Source organism: Acromyrmex echinatior, chromosome 3 (genome assembly GCF_024713525.1).
Source record: "Acromyrmex echinatior isolate Ae372 chromosome 3, ASM2471352v2, whole genome shotgun sequence".
Lineage (NCBI taxonomy): Eukaryota > Metazoa > Arthropoda > Insecta > Hymenoptera > Formicidae > Acromyrmex > Acromyrmex echinatior.
Window position 1 is genome coordinate 3751123 of NC_141854.1, and position 16704 is coordinate 3767826.

A 16704-nucleotide genomic window follows, 5' to 3' on the forward strand; every position below is an offset into this window, starting at 1 on the left:
TGTGCCGGCCGTGTTTGTAATTCATCGCATATAAGTGCGGATCCGGTTGATCAAGCTCGACGATCTCGGACGGATCTTCATGGTGAAGAGAAGGGCACGAGGTGGACTCTCTCGATAGTACCAGTGATAGACCTATAGAGAACCCATCGAGAGGCCTCCGCCGCCACGGAAGTGACACTTCTCTCACCAACACGGTTGATCCGTTCCGGAGACCCATTCACGTATGTAGGAGAAGCGATCGATACCGATATATAATCCACATTTGGATAACGACTTTTCTTTCGGGAAAAATCTTTTTGCTACTGCAGTTGCGATTTGCTGAAGGTCCACAAACATTCACTCGGTAGTTCGTTCGATATAAAAATAAATTTTATTTCTCTCTCTCTCTCTTTCTCTCTCGTTCTCCATTACTCTCTTTTTTTTATTTCTATTCTATCAATGAATCGGCCGTAGTTGGTTGCTGAGCGTTGCAGCAGCGGCGGTGGCGCGGTAGCAGCGGCAGTGACTCCTTCTGGTACGTCTTGCCTCGTATTTGAACGGATGATGCGTGCCAGAGAGCGTTTTGCAAGATGCGAGATTTATCTCCCACGGCGAGGGAGCTTTCGTCGGCGAGTTTAGGCGGACTCTGACCACCTCCGGCAAAGTGTGTAGGCCGGGGTATCTCGCGCATTACGTAAAGCCGTGGGAAAAATAAATCACGGGTAAAGAAGGAAAACAAAGTGTAGGCGAAGAAGGGAGACGACCCACTTTCTGTGTGCATGCACGTCGCGATGAGGAGAGCATCGTTTGATAAGTAAAATCTCTGTTCGTAATGTCTCTGTTCATCTAGGAGACGAAAGAGGGAGAGAGAAAGTGCGTTACCCGAGTCATGGTTTTCCCCTTTCCCTTTTTTTCTAATTTTAATTCATTATCGTTATCGTTTGCGAAAGAGGATTTTCCCGAGAGAGTGCGTGATATGAGAAATGTCAGTTATGTTTATCAAAACGTGGCTATTTTTCCGTGATAAATTGATACTACATATATTAATCGTGACATGTCTTCCAATTGTGGTAATTGTACTGAGAGATTTTAGTGACAGTACTTTGTTGTGAAATGGAAGAAGGAGAAAGGAGACAGAAAGAGAATAACGCGTCATTGCAATTTTTAAATGGGTACATAGAAAGGGTGTATTTTGCAAAATTATATAATAGATTACCTCATAATCACAATTGACAGTTTCACATTCATTGAGTTATTTCACATTCATGTTTATAAACTTGATATCAAAGTTAATTGCAATACTATAAATAAAATGCTATAAATTATGAAATTTATATATAGGGAAACGACTTAATAATTGCAAAAAATAAGAAAAAAGTGCTATTTTGAAGAGTGTAATTAACAATTTTTTAATTGTTAAATATTCCATGAATTTCTAAATATTTTATAATAATCTGCTTCTGATACGTAGAAGACTATTTTAATGTATTTTTTCTTTTTTTCCAATCACTCTTTTGATTAAATATTCTCGATTGATGTTCAAAGTTTAATCCGTTTAAACTTTCTCGAAATTTTATTCTACCAAGTGCCGCGAACAGCTTGACCGACTTCGAAGAAACTCTCAAACTTCTACCAAACAATCTATTTAAAGCGAAGTATCGATTGCGTTGTTACCTAGAATTGTCACGCTATATTACTTTTTCGAACACAAATTAACAAAATAAAATGCACATAATATAAATTTTATTAAATTATATTAAAATACATATACATACATATATATATATATATATGTACATACATATCGTACAAATAAATTTTACTGTTACTGAATGAAACAATTTAGTTGACATAATTATTAGCAAACTTTAATAATTTACATCCAGATTAAAAAAATAAGATCAGCTATTTATAAAAAATAATGTTGTAGCATTGTGCATTAATCGCTGATTCTTTGCAATATCAAATGAATACAGTGTCGATCGCGTACGCAACGAGAGCGACTGTTCAAACTGTTACTGCGTATTACGTTACAACAGATAAATTTAGCGTTTCTTTTACACAGAGCTCGTTGTAGTACTGCCAATACTGCAACGCGGAATTAATTGGCTGCTTGGAAGGTAACCAATTCTCGTAGTTAAAAAAGCTTCGTCGAGCTCTATGGCATGCCGGCTGGGACAAACACTTTCACATTTCTCTCTCTCTCTCTTTCTTTCTCTCTCTCTCTCTCTCTCTCTCTCTCTCTCTCTCTTTCTTTCCCTCTCACTCCTATTATTCAATTAGTCACATTTCGATATTAAAAACTCAAGATCGGAGAGAGATTTCTTCTGCTACATAAATATAATATATATTTCGTTAAATATATTTTTGTCATTGTTTTAGTATTCTGTCATACAGAATACTAAAATAATGTACAAAAAAAATGTTCAAAGACTTAAGATCAAAAATTGAAGTTATGCAATTTCAGCGAATTTATATAATTCCTAGTTCTCGTTTAGAATAAATAAGAAAAAAAAGTGAATTTTGAAAATATATTCTATATATTATAATAAAAATATTTTCTTTGTAATATATATCATGGAAATTAAAAGTTGTTACACTTGCCATTTTAAAAGATATTATTATTTAAATTAATTGATAATAATACTAAATATTTTAATTAATATCAGAGACTAAGAAATTACATTATGGATAAAAATTTCAGCCTGTTTACGATTATGGTTCGAGACTATTTAACTTTCGGTTTCAGTCGATTCCAGTTTTTTTTATTAATAATAGTGATCGTTAATTCCCGAAAATTTAAATCGAAAAGAACCAAAATCTAAACGGAATCAGTAATCGTTACGGTAAAAGAATTAAAACCAAAAGTTGGATTTACAATTAGTCTCAGACCGAATCGAAATTTTTCAGTCCGTGTTTCTCTGATTAATGTTCCAGACAGCACAGAATATTTATGATAAATATTTATTACTATTTATTTTTTGAAATGTTACATAAATGTTTTATACATATTTTATGTAAAGCTTTATTCGAAATATTTTACTAAATATAGATAAAATATTTAATGTGATATTTATGATAAATATAAATAAATATTTCTAGTAAGTATTTTTTACTTAAATTATAATGTGTGTCTTATTAAGTATTTTTATAACATTTACTACAACATTTACAATAGATATTTCGTTAATATTAGGTGTTGGAATTAATTCGTAGCGTTTTTAATGAAAGAATGTTATTTATTTCACATGAGCATTAAAAAATACATTAATGAAAGTACTTCCCATCACTTGTAAAACGCTACGAATTAATTCCAACACCTAATATTTATAATAAATGTTTATGATCTATGCAATCTAAGACCACAAAAATGTTTACGAAATATTTAAAATAAGTCTTATAAATATTTGTAAATATTTTACAAATATTGTGTGTTGTCTGATAAATCTTAAATTTTGTTTAAAAAACAGCGTTATTAAAAAAAAAATTAATTTAAAGGAGATCATGTAATTACAAATCTCGTTACCGCACTTTTTCAGATTGATTGTCAATACTACTGATAGATTATTAATGCTGGCAATAATCAACTAAATGTTAATTAATGTATTATCAAGAAATGTTGGATAATTAATCTAAAAAGTATATCCACAAAATAATTTGAAGAAATATTTATTTGCCAAATTTTTCGTATTAAGTGAACGGTGATTTAAATTATTTTCAATATTTCCTTTCAGCTTTATTTGCCTATATTTTCTTTTAGGATTTCTATAGGCAAATACAAATGTGTAAATGTCTATAATATTTATGCAGTATTATAGACACTTACATAGATACTTACATATATAGATACTTATATATATTAGTTCAAATGCTTTCCTCATACAGAAATTAATAAAAAGATATTTGAAAATATGTTTTCGATAATTTGTTAAAGATGTTATTTTAAATAAAAAATATGATATAGCTATTGCAAGATATAACACAATTGTAAAGTACAAAGTTTTGTTGATATTATAACGAATTTAATTTTCTTTTTGCTCTTTAAAAGATATTAGTCAATATATATGTATATATATAATAAGAAATTTTATAATAAATTATCTACACTCAAAAAATTGATCTTGCAGTTATAGCGAAAATTATCTAAGTACGAAAAATTAGCTAAAATAGATAAATTTCTTGCAAATACTGCGATATTGGATATGTATTGCATCTAATCATATATTGTAGATGACAGAGATAGAGTTTAGATTTGTGCTATGAATTCTTTGCATATGATACATAATTTTCTATTAGATATAAAAAATAGCGATAATTCTAGCTGGAGCAGCAAAATATTTTTTTGTGTGTACATGTAATACAATTGAAATAAGGTTTTTAATTGAAAAAATAGTTTAAAGTTTTTATAAATAAAATTTCAAGTAATGTTTAAGATAGAGTTTATGCTTATGCAAAGTTTTTATTTAAAATAATCTTTTTAAAAATCATTACTCTTCTACATGTGAAGGTACGAGAATTTCTTTTTGTTTGTACGATTTCCGTTACGTTTGTATGGTTATCGTGAAATCTCGTAGAGTTTGCGTAAATGGAGGATCCGCATCGCGTTGCGAACGTTTCAAATGTCCGTAGACACGTTAACACCAAGCGCAACATTCTGAGTAACACCTCGTATGGGCTCACCAAGGATGCGGAATACAAGTCTAGTGTGAAATACAGCGGCTATCTACAAGAAAAGAATTATTTACAACGTAGCGTATCAGCGGACAATGTTGTAATACGTTCACGCGGTTACAAACCATCCGATAGACACGATCCGGTTAAAAGGAACTTTCTCGAGAATCTTACTTCAAGAATATTGCACTTCGGCATGGTGAGTTCAAGTTTTCAACTTGTAAAACTTTCGTTAAAAAAAGAAGTACATTAAATTCAACGTGTCTTAAAGATATTTGAATCTGCATTATTTTTGAAGTTATTACGTATACGATAAATTCTAAGATCATTTTTAAACTTATACCAATTCTTTCATTTATATTGTAAATTGAAAGTGTAAAACCATTAATTTTTTAAAAATATATATAAATTTAAATATACTTATTTTTATAACTAGTAAATTAATAACTATATACATATAATTTTCTTTTGAATTAAATTTTACTTAAAATTAATTTAAAATATATTTTTAAATGAAAGTCTTAAATCTTTAATTATTATCATTTTAATTATTAATTATTAATTATTTTTAATTCAAAGTTATTGATTACTCATTTTCATATTGATTATTAATTTTCATTTAACAAAATAATAATGGTTGAATATAAATTAACAAGAAAATTTTAGAACAGAAAAAGAAAAACTATAATTTTATTCTGAATAATTCTATTGGTTTTGTTTTGTCAGCATGAGTTTGCGTGATGTGTATGTGATTTCTTATCTAATTGCAGGAAGGGGGCGAGACTATCCCGATTAATTTGCAAAAACTACTCACTCCAGCATCAGATTCTCAAGAATTATTGCAATCAAAAAATAGTATGTGCCTTCATTGATAACAGAAATAATTTTTATGATAAAATATACTTTAAAGAATTTTTTAGATGACAAATATTTATTTACTTAAATACTGTATGAGATATATGAAGATGTTTTGAAAAAAAAGGATTCACATTCATTGAGATTAATAAGATAATATCGAAAATTTATTTTCAGAAAAAATGTTTGCGTCCTCGTATTTTTACGCACCAACGCATCCTACAGTCGAGGATCAGGTTGAGCTTGCACGTCGAATTTCGCATTCTCTCAGTGATGTGAAAAACGTGAAAAGCAAAGGACAAACTATGTATGTGAATAGAAAAAAGCGATCTGTTAAATGGATCCATGATGGCAATGGTACGCATTAAAATTATTTTATAATTTATTTCTACAATTAAAACTGTCGCGTTTGTAAAAATTTATTGTATTCTTGTTTAAAAAATTTGATCAATTTGTAGCTAAAGTTAATCGAGGATAATCATAAAAAGTAAAAAAAGAGGAACATCCTTTATTTACACTGTTGAAAATGATCTAAATAAAAAAGAATTTTTAAATATAGTGTGAAGTAAATTGTTAAAAGTTTTCCTAAGTTTTCCTATACGCTTTTTTTTATTTGTATGTGTATATCTGTTCGTCTATAAATAATATTTATAAGAAATCCAGTACGAAAATTATTTAACTTGCATCATTAAATTGGAATTATTTTTCTAGTTTTTTAAATTTTGTATAGCATACAGTGATAATAGATAGTATTTCACAGGTATCGAGGACGAAGAGGATTCAACCACAACAATTCATAAGGTAAAAGATGCACAATAGCATTCATCGTCGGATTTTTTGCAATGTATCTAAGCTATGAAATACAATTTTTTTTTAATAGGAAAAGCTACCTCTCAAATGCGTAATGAATCCGTGCGGGAAAGTACTGGACATTCACGGCATTCAGGCATTGGGTGAAGAAGTCAATATTGCGCCGGTACCGAAAAATCCGGAAAAGCTTTTCGATATTGTCCGTGATTTGAATAATCAAAGAGGACGTGGTAAGTATGCATTTAAATAACGTCAGCTAATATTAAAATTATATATTAAGATTACATGTATTAATGTATTAAACATTATTTTTTAATATATCTAAATATAATAATACACATTAAAAAGTTGTTTGTTGTGAGAAATGTAATGTAACTAAAATTATTGCTGTATATATAATATATATATATATATGAACATAATGTTGCCAAAATATTCACAGGTGCCGAGATATTTGCGAAACGTAGGAAAAGATCCGAAAAGTGGGTGGTAGACCAAGAACAGCCACAGACACCCAATACGCCTGTCACACCGAAGACGCCAATGTATCCAGAAAAATTAGTAAGTAGCAAAGTTTCTATGGATCTATTTATTTGTTCGTAGAATAACAATTTTCTAATTTTACATTATAAACTGAAATTTTTATAATACTATTTCACTAAAAAAGAATTTGAACTAAATAAAATAAATAATTTTTTGTTTATTTTTTTATTTTGAGCTTTGTTCTTTAATAGATTGAACATAACTTTATTGTAATTACAGAAAGTTTATTTTATTTTATAAAAGATTGGATAAATTTTATTGTAATTTTGAAGAAAATAATGATAACAGTTTGCATTATTAAAGACTAAAAAAATTATTATTTCAGGAAATTAATGGTAACACAAAATTTATGACGCCTTCTTTGTTGATACCTCGCACGCCGGTCTCGAGCATTGATAAATCATTTTATAATCCTTTTACTGTGGATATCTCTCTTGACACCGCGAATATCCCGATAACAGGTGCGTACAACATGAACACAATTCAATGATGAACACGAATAATTCCAAATGCAAGATGATCTCATTTGGCAGATTTAGCTCTGTTGGCAAACGGCGAGGTCTGTTTTCTCTATCCTCCCCGAGACGTTTTAAAATTACGAGCGGACATCAATGTCACCAAGTCTTTCGAAAACCGAGGTCGAAATTTATTAGTGTTATACGATATCGCTTGACATTGTGTATATATTTATATAATACGTCATTATTTTTACGAAAACGCACATATTTTATATACTGCTAAAAATACATTGAAATGTTCCAATACTGCACAATTATGTGTATTTGGGGTTTTTTAATTACACTTTTTCTGATCTTTTTTTTAAAACTCTTAAAGTTTTAATGACACTTTACATTTTATATTTTTACATTTTATACCTCATTTTTAATTTTATTGTTTCTTAATCAACATAATATGTGTAATATAAAATAAAATTAATAATATCAAGTAACATAATATAAAAATAGCTACAGTAATAATATAATAGTAATAATAATAATGTAATAGTAATTATATTATAGAAAAAAAGAAAAAATACGATATAATTTATCTATAAATAAAATAGGAAAATTTTGAGAAAAATTTTATTCTCTTTTTACTATCAAACGTGCATTAACAACAAAATGTTTTAGAATTTAGAAGTATTATACTTAACACGTCCATAAAATAGAGATCAATGTTGGACCGAGCCAGTTAAGTAGTTAAATCCAACTTGAACGATTCTTTATATTGATTGCATATAACAAACAAAGCAATGTTAAATTAATGAGCGTTCAATGATTCTTTAATATATGATTGCTTCTTACCTTTAGTTTAAGAAACCAATTATAATAAAAAATCCAATTAAGCACTCACTGAGCTGCTTGATCATCTGCTGAACTCAGCCATTTTTAACAGCCATAATCGACAAACGTTATCGTTAATTATTTAATAGCAGAAAATCTCTTGATATATATACACCTCTGCGATATATGTATCTAATTGTAAGCAAACAAAAAATCATATCTTTTGATAGTGATTATATTTTTTAACAATTGATTAAATGCATTTCAAAGTAAATATCTAATATCAGAAAATACATTGAAGCATCACAGAAAAAAAATTTGCTATGAACACTAATCCTATGCCATGACGGAAAATTTATTTGCACATATAGGGATCGCAAATTATTTACAGATGTAACAAATATTTAATCTTTTTTGTACTTGCTATAAAAATTATTTGCAACAAATGCAAATAATTTTTATATAATAAATTCGATTTTTAGTGTTTATTTATTATAGAATAATGTAATTGTAAGTTTTTTTTATAATACAAGTTTTATTTTTACATTTTATTTTAATATTTTATTTTTTTTATTAATTTTGAAGCTTTTCAAGTTTATTCTTCTTCTAATTTCTGGAGAAGAAATATTTTATGCTAAATCCTATAACAAAGCTTTTTGCAGTTGCTATGCTGTATCAATTTTAATTTGCGAGTTGCAGACAAACACTGTAATGCTAACCGATGCGGCCATTCGAGTGAGATAAAAAAGATTTATCTTCGAGAAATTGCGGTGGGCACAGATTCCGATTTTTCTCCTGATTATTGTCGATCGCCCATCGTCGAAAAATCCCGTCGTATCGTTTTCGATTCTACTAACAATCGACGCACTAACATGGCCAATAAGTATGTCGCAAGTAACAATAATACATATATTAACAACAATTATCAATCGCCGAGAAAATCTGACGTTTGCAACATGCGAAGTTACAATGGCAAAGACACAAGGATTCAGCGTTTCGATAACAAGTTCAACGATAATATGATTGATAATAAGCTCGGGAATAAGCAACACAACGACAGACAGATGCAGAATGACAACGAGGAAAATGGATACACTCCTGTGCCAGTGAAGCAACTAATACAAGAATTCGAGAAAACTTGTAGACCAGTTCTACAATATAAGCAGATTAGTCCAAAGATTATTCCAATCGTACAGCAGTGCCCATTGGATAATGGCATAGCACGTTTCTTCGAAACGAAAAATCCTGTCAAGTATAATAATGAGGAGGAGAGATACGTACGGTGAGAATTTATGAATTTTTCGAATATAAATAACATAACAAACAAATTTTTTAATATTTTATTTTAAACATTTTGTTTCGTAACGATAACGTTTTGTTTTTCGATTCATAGAATTATTCAAATTAATATCTAATTATTGATGTAAACGTGAAAAAAATTTAAGTTTACTTGATTTTATGATGCGCTACATTTCGTATTTGATGACGCGTTATACGTATTTTTTAATTATGCATATTTTAATCTGCTATTTTAATCGCAAATAATAAATACAAGATGTTATTTATAATATTGTCGTTCATAATAGTACATAACTCAATGAAGTTCTATGAAATCTACAATTTATCTTTCGCTTATACATATATATTTGTTAATTGCAATTACATAGTGACTGCATATAGTATCTTTAAATAGTGAAGAGTTAAACGAAATAAAATTGAGAATTCATTTTTTTGATCAATTATATAGTTCACACGGAAACTACGAAGGATCTGCGACATTGCAATCCCAATGCAATAACCGAATGTATGACACACGTGGAAGCTACGAAAGAAAGCTGCAGTCTCAATACAATAGTCAATTATGCAAAGCACGTGAAATCTACGAAGGATCAACGAAACTACAGTCCCGATGTAACGGTTACGTTTCCACTGACGAGAGTGAATATACCACGGATGACACTGACTCCGAAGATTATCAGAACTTGGGGTCTATAGATCGTGGCAATTCAGCACCGTCTGCTTTATTGAACTGCTGCGACAGCAGCGAGTACTCAGTCGCATTCGAGGACGAGTACATGGATACTCGACGTCATTCGACTACCTCACAGGAGTTGGAAGCCCTTTATGCCAACGACATGGCCACGAGATTCGTCAATACCGAGACTGAAATGCCTCCCGAAGCAAAGTCATTAATGCTTTCGATGGTCACTTCACAGGAAAATATACTCGAAACTAAGAAACATTTGCGTAACACGCCAGTCTTGGATAATCTTTTAGGCACTACTACGCCAGAATGCAAACTCATTGACGTTAACCCAGAATTAGGCAAGTTAATATGCATGTGCTTTTGTAGTTCCGATATTATTGCTTTCGCATACTAAATATACAAAACAATCTTTACTGCACATTATTCTTAATCCTTGCATACTCGTAGCCAAATAATAAATGGATTAACAAAAATTAATTACAATTGAATTATATACAACACATGAAATTTTCTTGTGTACTATATAAAAATAAAAAATCATATAAAGGTACAAAAATAAATTTTTTTTAATTTTTCCAAAATTATTTGTGTGAAAAATATTTTCTTTTTATTTAAAATATAGCCTTTTAATAAAAACTTTATTACTTTTCGGGTATCATAATGTTAAACAAAGTTAATTAAAATGTCTTAAAATATATTTAATTTAAATCGATATAATTTTATGATTTTTGACAATATTTTTAAACATTACTTGTATTTATTTGTAACAATAAGAACATGATAATTAATATAAGATACATTTTCGCAGTCTTTAATATATAAAAATTAAGTTCATTAAAGTTATTTTAGTAATCTTTCATCATTATGTTCTCATTTATATATTTGCAGATTTATATTTAAAGTTTTAATTTTCAGAGAACAAATTGTACGAGAATAACAATTATACTGGACCGAAATTAGCCAATCTTCACAATCTGACAAATTACAATACAGCGCCTCGTGGATGGAATCAATCATTCACGTTCTATCGGCCTATTAAATTCGAGAAACCGCAAGAGATCATGTATTCTGATTTTTAGGCCTACATTATAATAAATTTTATAACCCTTTTACATATCGGTAAGTGTTTTATAATAAGTTCACTTTTTTCCTTCTTCCTTTCTTTTCTTTTTTTTCTATTTTTGTATTAGGATCAAATAAAATGCGAATAAAAAATTTAGATATTGAAATGAATTAACATGTTAATAATCATCATAATTGATAAGACTCTTCTTTCATGTGAAACCAGACGACGGATGCTCTGTTCATAAAATTCCTTAAACTGGAATTGAACGCAAACAGTCTCCTCCAGCATTCGTCTATTGCTGCGTCCGACAGTATTTTTCTCCCTTATTTGAGATTCTTCTTCAAATCTTTAAAGATATGAAAATTGCATGGCGACAAGTCTGAGCTGTAGGCCAGACATTCCAGTTTGTTTCTACCGGAAATGTGTCGCCATGCGATATCAAACTGTCGTTAAGATTCCTGAGTAATCACAATCATATTAAATCGTGATGTAAAAAGAGAGAAGTGATACGTTAGTATTTGTTACGTATCATTTGTAAATAAACACAATTTAGATAAAACAAAATAATGAGCTTTAAAACATTTGTAAAAATACATGAAACTATGCTTATCCTTTGACAGTCAGTAAATAATTATAAAAAATGATCACTTTTTATGAATCACTTTTTATGATTATTTACTGAATAGGAATAATAATGGAGGATAAGAATAGGTTTCGTTCATTTTTACAATTATTTTAAATAGCAATCTCATATTATTTTGTTTTATCTAAATTGTCTTTATTTACAAATAAAAATAATAAAAATTAATATAATTAATGTCATTTTCTCGCTTCTGACATCACGATTTAATATAGCTGTGACTATTCAGGAGTCTTAAGAGTTAGAATCGAGGTAAGTATATGGAAGAAGAATCTGAAAAATACTAGGTAAAAAATTTTTCATGCATGAATATGTATAAATATGTATAAACAAACATAAACACGCATAAATATTCATGAACATGTATAATTATATATGAAATAACATGTATGGGCATGTTCATGCATTCCTCTTTTTTTTTGTAAAATTACTTTTTAGTGTAATAGAAATAATAATAATAATGAAAACATAAAAAATAATTAAAGAGATAATTTTTGCATTGTTTGTTTTAGAAAAGAACAAGTTTGAAAAAATGTAAAAAAAGTTGCTCATACATAATTATGCATAATTTTATATATAATTATACGTAATTTTTTTACATTTCTTCAAACTTCATTTTTTCTAAAACAAATAATGAGAAAGTTATCTTTTTAATTAATTGTTTTTAATGTTTCCACATTACTATTATTATTTCTAGTACACTAAAAAGTAATATTACAAAAGAAAAAAGGATGTACGAACATGTATGGACATATTTCATATATAATTATACATGTTTATAAATATTTATGCGTATTTATGTGTATGTTTATACATACTTATACATATTAATTCACGCATGAAAAATTTTTTACCGGATATGAAATTGCCGGTCGCAGCAGTGCAAGAGGCTGTTTGCGAGTGGATTTGATTCTAATCCAAGAAATTTTATGAATACAACATAAAATTAAAAGAAATAAGTTAATTAAACAAAGTTTCTTAAGACCGTAATGTGAATACATAACTGAGTCTGTATCTGAAGTAAATCTTATTATTTACAGCTTTTTAAAATGCTACACAAAAAGAAAAGATTAATTGCAGCAAATTAAATGGTAAAATATGACATTTTTAATTGATTTCTGCAAGCAATTAAAAATGCTATACCATATTTTATCACCTAATTTGCTACAGCCAATCTTTTCTTTTAATATATTAACATTAAATGATTTACAATTTTCTAAGATGCATTTATTAATATCAATATTATTAAATTGCTTGTTAATTTAATTTGTGATATTGATATTCAGTTCGGTATACGATTTTGGTATTACGTTTCAAGACTAAAAATGATTTTGGCGCGCAGAACTAGATATGTATATAAATTTACATAGAAATATTATTTAAGTACTAAGCATCTAGCTTATACTGTATTATACTTGTACTATACTGTGTCTTGTTACTAATTAGTAATATAAAAAAATTTGTCGTTTAAATACGATTTTATTCTAACCTACGAAATTTATTCTTTTACATATTATTTCTATAATATTCTTGAGACTTCTACGGGTGCTTCCTATATAAAGATTATGCGGGTTTCCTCCAGATCCATTCTTGGAATGCCAACGTTTCGTGAACCTTGCAGTCCACTTTATCAGGGCGAAGAGCAGCCTGATACCGTACAGTATCATGCTGCTCCTCGCCCTGAATAACGCGAAATGCATAATCTTTATATATTATTTCTATTTTAACGCTATATTTGATATTATTAATAATTTACAATATGTAGATATTATTAATAATTTAAAAACGAGATAGTTGAAAAAAAATTTAATATTTCTAATTTAATTAAACTGAATTGCATTAAATGAAACGAATTTTGTTTCTAGGTACTGAGAGATCAATCGTAAATCTAATTCCTCTGAGGCATTGACGAGAATTAATAAAATATATTTTCCGCACTGTTGCGTTAATTTTTACTAGCACCATGATTTAAAACAATGGTACGAATTCTACGAATAATTAAAATATTTTCATCATGAATAAACATATCGCGATATGATTGCGCCGTATGCGCGACATGTTTAAAGTTTGCTTTGATGTATCTCTACCTCTTCTATCCCTTATTGAGATATTTAACGTTGTTCATGCTTTGACAGTGTTATATTATTGCATTTTACTTTATTATATACAATGCAAATAAATATGTTGTTTTCCTAATTTTTATCATAATTTGTGACATGCCATTTTGATTCATATCCTATTTCAATGCACTTCGAACTTTATAGACTTATTTTATAATATATGCTTACAGAACTTGATTTATTCAAAAATAATAAGTATTTTGTAACAATAATTAAATTTATACAAAGATATTGTACTGTTGGAAGCGCGCTCTCAATACTATTGACATAGAGGGCGAGACGCGTGTTACCGGCCGAGCAGCGAGTTAGAGGAAGGTGCCGGAATGGCCGCGTGTGGACGACAGAAGAAGATGAGATCGAATCGCAAGCTGAGCGAGTGCTGTCCGTTCCCGCCAATAGAACTTTTTACTTTTGCCTTTTTTACTGCCGTTGTTACTATGATGATCCGAGCCGTATGCTCTTAATGTTTTTGTAATAAAGTAGCGTGTTCGTGTAAAATACGAAGAAGTATCTAATATTATTGAGAACCTTACGATCCCGAAATCGCGGCTGCAATGTTCTGGCGACCGTGACAGGATTGAATAATTCGTTGTAGCCGTTTTATAGCAAGCAAAGATCGTAAGAAAGTAATCCGTAGACATGGAACAAGTAAAGATAACGCTAAGAATAACACGATTCGCCTTTACGAGAGTGTACACTTCCTTCCGGACTGAGCAGTCGAAGGAATCGCCGGACATAACCTCGTTGCAAGTCAACTTCGCGTTGCTACGAGACAAAATGAGTGAGCTTAGTGAGCTAAATCAGAAGTTGCAGACCTTGATGATCGAAGCTGGAGAGCCTGAAGAAGCCATTGGAAGAGAAGCACAGCACGCAGATGAGTATACCACGAAATATCATCAAGCAAAGGTCGAGCTAACCTGTCTATTAGAGCGGAAGAATGAATTCGAAACGTCAACACCGGTTCCGCTGCAATGGACTATCACGACAACACAGGAAAGTATACGCGCAAAATTGCTGAAAATTGAATTAAGAAAGTTTGGCGGTGATATCAAAGATTGGCTTCCGTTTTGGAATACTTTTAAGAAAATTCATCAAGACGCGACGTTGTCGAGGGAAGATAAATTCCAATATTTAGTACAGTCTATAGTAAAAGACTCGCGCGCGTTTGAAGTAGTGAATAATTTTCCATTAACGGTCGACAATTATGAGAAAGCCATACACAGCCTCGAGTCTCGATTCGGCAAAAAAGACTTATTGATTGAATATTATGTGCGCGAACTTTTAAAGTTAATCTTAAGTAATAATATAAGGAATAAAAACATGTCTTTCGCAATCACTTATAATAAATTAGAGACGCATATACGAGCACTTGAAACTTTAGGCGTGACAACAGAAATAGGCGCAGCAATGTTGCTTCCTTTAGTAGAATCCTCATTGTCTGAAGAGATCTTATATACATGGCAACGAACAAGGGCCCAATTAATTCCTCATTCTGATGCGTCTGTTATTACTGCAAAAGATCATCTTACTAGTCTAATGACTTTTCTAGGAAGAGAGGTCGAGAGTGAGGAAATGGCAAAAACATGCTTCGAGAGCAATGATTTCCAGATGACAAAGGACAAAAATAAAAGGAAATCAAAGAGTGAACGAGATCTAGAGATAGCGACAGCGTCTAGCTTACCATCGGCGAAAGAAGCAAAGCCGCAGCAGTGTATATTTTGTGGAGCTAATCATGGCAGCTTGAGTTGTGAAACGGCCAGAAGTATGAATTTAGAGAAGAGAATCCAAGCTGTAAAAGACAAGCAGGGCTGTTTTAATTGTCTGAAAATAGGGCACAGTTATAAAAGATGCCGTAACAAAATAAAATGCCCTTGGTGTAGCAAAGGACATTGCCTGCTGATGTGTAGGAACCTGTCGAGCAAAGACGAGACAAAGTAAGCGGATGAGAAGAAACTGAAAGAATCAGTTTTTCACGAGGGAAACAGTTGTCTCGCTAATATCTCTTCGAATACAAAAATGTTCCTGCCTACTACTAAAAGTCAAGATGCGAGGTTTAGATGGAACATATAAATGTGACTTCGTAGCTTTGCGACAAAACATTATCTGCCAGGACGCCCCTTGTAAGATCGATGATACATGGATGGATATACTTGAGAAAAAAGACATACGTTTGAGCGACACCGGTGAACATCAAGAATCCATTTCACTGTTGATTGGAGCTGATGTTGCTGGCAAGATATTCACAGGAAAAATCCTGCAGATAAATCAAGGAATAACAGCTCTAGAAACTAAGCTTGGATAAACAATCTTAGGTAGGAATATAGACGATGACAGCGGTACCGATACGCTGACGATTATGTCAATGTTCACTCAGGAAGCCAACATATCAGACTTATGAAAACTCGATGTCTTGGACATCACGGATCTTATTGAAAGTGTTACTAAAGAGACACATTAAGCTGAAATAAAGATCTCATTTCAATAAAAATCGACAACGAAGGTCGATACGAAGTTCTTCTGCCGTGGAAAGAGAATCCACCTTTACAAGATAATCGAAACGTAGAAGCCGAGAAAAGACTAAAAGGCGTTACAAAGAGATTGCGACAAGAACACTTATTTGATGACTATCAGGCTGTCTTTGATAATTGGCTCGAAGAAGCGATTATTGAAAAGGTACTTGAAGTCGACCAAGAGAGCTACTATCTTCCACATAAGCCTGTAGTCAAGAAAGAAGAAACTACAAACATACG

General features: G+C 30.4%; 2 protein-coding genes across 8 annotated transcripts; both read left to right on the forward strand.

The window, feature by feature from the left end:
• Positions 1 to 4: 4 nt before the first annotated feature.
• LOC105154654 (uncharacterized) lies at positions 5 to 14030 on the forward strand. 7 transcript variants are annotated; one of them, XM_087404553.1, is made up of 13 exons: positions 5 to 221; positions 454 to 514; positions 4609 to 4849; positions 5421 to 5505; positions 5683 to 5862; positions 6266 to 6306; positions 6386 to 6545; positions 6758 to 6876; positions 7184 to 7319; positions 8841 to 9423; positions 9889 to 10466; positions 11044 to 11247; positions 13700 to 14030. In XM_087404553.1, exons 3-12 carry the CDS (start codon positions 4847 to 4849, stop codon positions 11205 to 11207), a joined length of 2049 nt encoding a protein of 682 aa, XP_087260679.1. In that variant the 5' UTR covers positions 5 to 221; positions 454 to 514; positions 4609 to 4846; the 3' UTR covers positions 11208 to 11247; positions 13700 to 14030. The 7 variants fall into 7 exon arrangements, with proteins under 7 accessions (XP_087260679.1, XP_087260678.1, XP_087260676.1 ...); XM_087404552.1 differs by lacking the exon at positions 454 to 514; XM_087404550.1 differs by lacking the exon at positions 454 to 514 and having other exon boundaries at positions 6 to 221; positions 4554 to 4849.
• A 563-nt stretch (positions 14031 to 14593) lies between these two features.
• Positions 14594 to 15892, forward strand: LOC147910128 (uncharacterized). The gene has a single exon (XM_087403966.1). It carries the CDS (start codon positions 14594 to 14596, stop codon positions 15890 to 15892), a length of 1299 nt encoding a protein of 432 aa, XP_087260092.1.
• The last annotated feature ends 812 nt before the right edge of the window (positions 15893 to 16704 follow it).

Bases quoted from the DNA above. Each gene is read 5' to 3' on its own strand.
- LOC105154654 (XM_087404548.1), top strand. From the start codon at position 1,093: ATGGAAGAAGGAGAAAGGAGACAGAAAGAGAATAACGCGTCATTGCAA. The intron at 1,152-4,608 runs GTACATAGAAAG...AAATGTCCGTAG, and splicing joins TCATTGCAATTTTTAAATGG to ACACGTTAACACCAAGCGCA. The intron at 9,424-9,888 runs GTGAGAATTTAT...TCAATTATATAG, and splicing joins GAGGAGGAGAGATACGTACG to TTCACACGGAAACTACGAAG.
- LOC147910128 (XM_087403966.1), top strand. From the start codon at position 14,594: ATGGAACAAGTAAAGATAACGCTAAGAATAACACGATTCGCCTTTACG.